Source organism: Tupaia chinensis, unplaced genomic scaffold (assembly GCF_000334495.1).
Source record: "Tupaia chinensis unplaced genomic scaffold, TupChi_1.0 Scaffold000201_2, whole genome shotgun sequence".
Taxonomy (NCBI): domain Eukaryota; kingdom Metazoa; phylum Chordata; class Mammalia; order Scandentia; family Tupaiidae; genus Tupaia; species Tupaia belangeri.
Window position 1 is genome coordinate 556,403 of NW_006159677.1, and position 3,528 is coordinate 559,930.

Sequence of the window (3,528 nt, forward strand, 5' to 3'; positions counted from 1 at the left end):
ATTTTTCTAGGCCAGCAATTTTCTCTTCTACATCTGAGATTCTATTTTCTGTATGATCTAGTCTGCTTTTAATACTTTCAAGGGAGATTTTGACTTCCTGTATTATAGACTTCATCTCTAACAGTTCCGTTTGACTCTTTGTAAAGTGCGTAATTCTTCTTTTCGATCTTACAAGAATTTCCTCATCTCCTGGAACTTGTCAAATTCTTTCTCCTTTCTCTTTAGCAGTTCATTGTCTCACTTCTCTTCCATCTCTGTTAGCTTTGCCATTATGAATGTTCTAAATTCTTTATCAGACATTTCCATGATTTCCATTGAACTGCTTGTAGATGAAGAGGAGTTATTCTTTTCCCTTGGAGGAGAGGGATTTTCTTGCTTTCCCATATTTCTTGTGGTCCTGCGGTGATTTCTTGTCATCTGATGGATGGTGTGTTTGTTTCTAATTCTTGAAGTTCAATCGGAATGTTCAGGAGCAAGCAGTAAGAGGTGATCTGGAATCTCTTTGCCATTCTGTTGTGATTGCTGGTGCAGCAGATTCAGTAGATATTGAGGAATATGTTAACCCATGCTCGCTTGTTTGCTGGAGGCTGAATTATCAGTAGAAAATCTTCATTACTCTCGTACCCTGAGATACCTAGTTCGCAGGAGTCGTGAGGAATCTTCTACCGAAGGCCTCGCCTCTCCTCTACATAAAATAATTCTTTTTAAAACATTTAGAAAAAAAGTTCAGGTAGTTATTGCACATCTACAGGAATTCTTGCACAGAACTGCAGATCCACAAATAACTTTCCAGTGCTATGGCACTCTGGAGGGCGTGCTCAGGTCAACGATGCATGTAGTTGACACTTTTCTTTTTCTCTCTCTTTTTTTTTTTTTTGAGAGGTTTTAGCTCTAGGGCACATGCGCTCGCCAGACAGACAGAGACAGAGAGACAGAAAGCGAGATATCACCCCCTAGAGGGGATGGCCACGCCGCATTCCCTTCTCCATTTTCCTCTCGGGATCTTGGGCACGCACGCACACACACCCGGCGTGAGTTTTAAGCCACCGGGTCAGGGACACAAACCGCGGTCGACTACGTGGGTATTGGATTTTGCAACCTTGCTTTTATTTCCTTATTTATTTTTAAAAAATGTTTTTACCATAGAGTATGTGTGCTCACTGGAGAGAGAAAGGGAGAGACAGAGAGACAGAAAATGAAAAATCGCCCCCTAGGAGAGGATGACCAGGCTGCTATCCTTTCTCCTCCAGTCTCCTCTGGGGATTTTGGGCACACACGCATGCACACCTTGAGTGATTTTCTTTATTTTTAAATTTTTTTGTACAGATTTTTACTATAGGGTGTGTGCATTCACCAGAAAGACAGAGAGAGTCAAGAGAGACAGAAAGCAAGAAATCACCCCCCAGGGTGGATGGCCACGCTGCAGTCCCTTCTCCTCCATTCTCCTCTTGGAATCTTGGGCACACACACACATGCACCCGGTGTTGAGTTTAAGCCACCGGGGTCTGGACTCAAACTTCGGTCGACTACATGGGGGTCCCGCGACATTGCCATTACACCAACTGTTGGTCCCATTATTATTCATTCTTAAAAAGAAAGGGGGGCAGCAGGTGTCATGGTGGTTGAGGTGCCAGATTCCCATACGGCCGACCGTGGTTCGAGTCTCAGACCCTGCAGCTTGAAACTCACGCCACATGCATGTGTGTGCATTCCCAAGTATCACATTTTCAATAAAAAAGGCACGATGATTCCTAGCGGTTGTCACTCCTCAGAGAGCAATCTCTGGGGGTGTCTGGCTGAGGACGTGCATGAAAAAGGCACCGAGACCTTAGTCTTCCTTTCCCGTGCCGCCTCCGATGAGTCAACCCACCCCGCTGAGGCTGGACCCCGGCAGTAACCAAAATAATTAAATGCAGGGAAACAGAAAGTGGGATGTTGGGTGTGAGGGAGAAGCGGGAGTTAATATTTAATGGGAACAAAGTTTCAGTTTTTACAAGAGGAAAGAGTTTTGGAGAGGGAAGGTGGTGATAGTTGCAAAATGATGTGAATGTATTTAATGCCCCTGAACTGTTCACTTATAAATGGTTAATATATGGGGACCAACAGGTGGCATGGTTGTTAAGGCTCTGGACTCCCCATGGCCAACTGCGGTTCAAGTTCCAGAGCTTGTGGTTTTCTTTCTTACCTTCCCTCTCTCCCTGGTCAAATTTAAAAATAATAAATAAAACTTGAAAAATAATAATAATAAATAAAATTAAATTAATAATTCTTTTTCTAAAAAAAGAATTGGGACCAGCAGATGGCATAGCGGTTACATTGGACTCCCACATGGCTGATTGCTGTTTAAGTCCTAGACCCAGTGGCTTGAAAGATCACCCAGGGTGCATGTGAGTCCATGCCCAAGATCATGGGAGGAAAATGGAGGAGAAGGGATTGTGGTATGGCCACTCCCACAGGGAGTGATTTCTCACTTTCCCTCTCACTGTTTCTGTCTCATTCTGGTGAGTGTACGTGCCCTAAAGCAAAAACCTAAAAAAAATTAATAAATAAAATTTAGAACAATAATAAAATAATTGAGTCATGAATAAAACTATTATTTAATAAAATTAAGTAGTCCTTTTATTTTAAAAAAATATTTATTTGCTTTTATTAATTACTGTTTTTAATTAGATTAGAGAGAGAGAGAGAGAGAAAGTGAGAAAACAAGCATCCAGGTCTAGGACTTGAACCGTGGTCGGGTATGTGGGAGTCTAGCACCTTAACCATTACACCACCTGCCAACCCTGAAATAACCCTTTTTTTAAAAAAGGATAAAACATTGAACAAATGCACTGAAAACAATATAAAGAAAATATCTGAGATTAAAGCTGTGCAGGTAGGGAAATTAGAGCAGACAGGCCTGTACCTGCACAGTCAGACCTCCCAATCCCACAGTCACCAGATCGAAACTGACCGCCTGGTGAGCAGCGCCCCCAAGGCACCCTTCATGTCACTGTTGCGCAGGCTGTAGATGAAGGGGTTCAGCATGGGGGTGACCACAGTGTACATCACTGTGGCGGCTGTGTCCTTCTGGACCGTGTGGGAGGACGTGGGGCTGAAATAAACCCCAATGAGTGTCCCGTAAAACAAGGTCACCACGGACAGATGAGAGCCACAGGTGGAGAAAGCCTTCCACCTCCCACGCATGGATGGGATCCTCAACACTGCAGCAATGATGTGCATGTAGGACACCAAGATACCCACAAAGGGGGTGATGACAGCCATGGTGCCCACAGTGTACACCATGACACTGTTGAGAAACGTGTCTGAGCAGGCCAGCTTAAGCAGAGGGCTCAGGTCACAGAAGAAATGGGGGACCCGGTTGTGGTTGCAGAATGAAAGGCGGCTCAGGAAGACTGTGTGGGTCAGGGAGTTCCCGAAGGCGGCGGTCCAGGAGGAAGCCACCAGGAGGCCGCAGAGCCATGGGGTCACGGACGTGGTGTAATGCAGGGGGTGACAGATGGCCATGTAGAGGTCGTAGGCCATGGC

The 3,528-nt window shown here is 44.9% G+C and overlaps 1 protein-coding gene across 1 annotated transcript in view; it reads right to left on the reverse strand.

The window, feature by feature from the left end:
- Positions 1 to 2,934: 2,934 nt before the first annotated feature.
- LOC102492106 (olfactory receptor 1361-like) overlaps positions 2,935 to 3,528 on the reverse strand; it is a 925-nt gene continuing 331 nt past the window's right edge. The window contains 1 exon segment of the mRNA XM_027771312.1: positions 2,935 to 3,528. This exon segment is cut by the window's right edge and continues 34 nt beyond it. Coding sequence (XP_027627113.1) covers positions 2,935 to 3,528 — 594 coding nt within the window.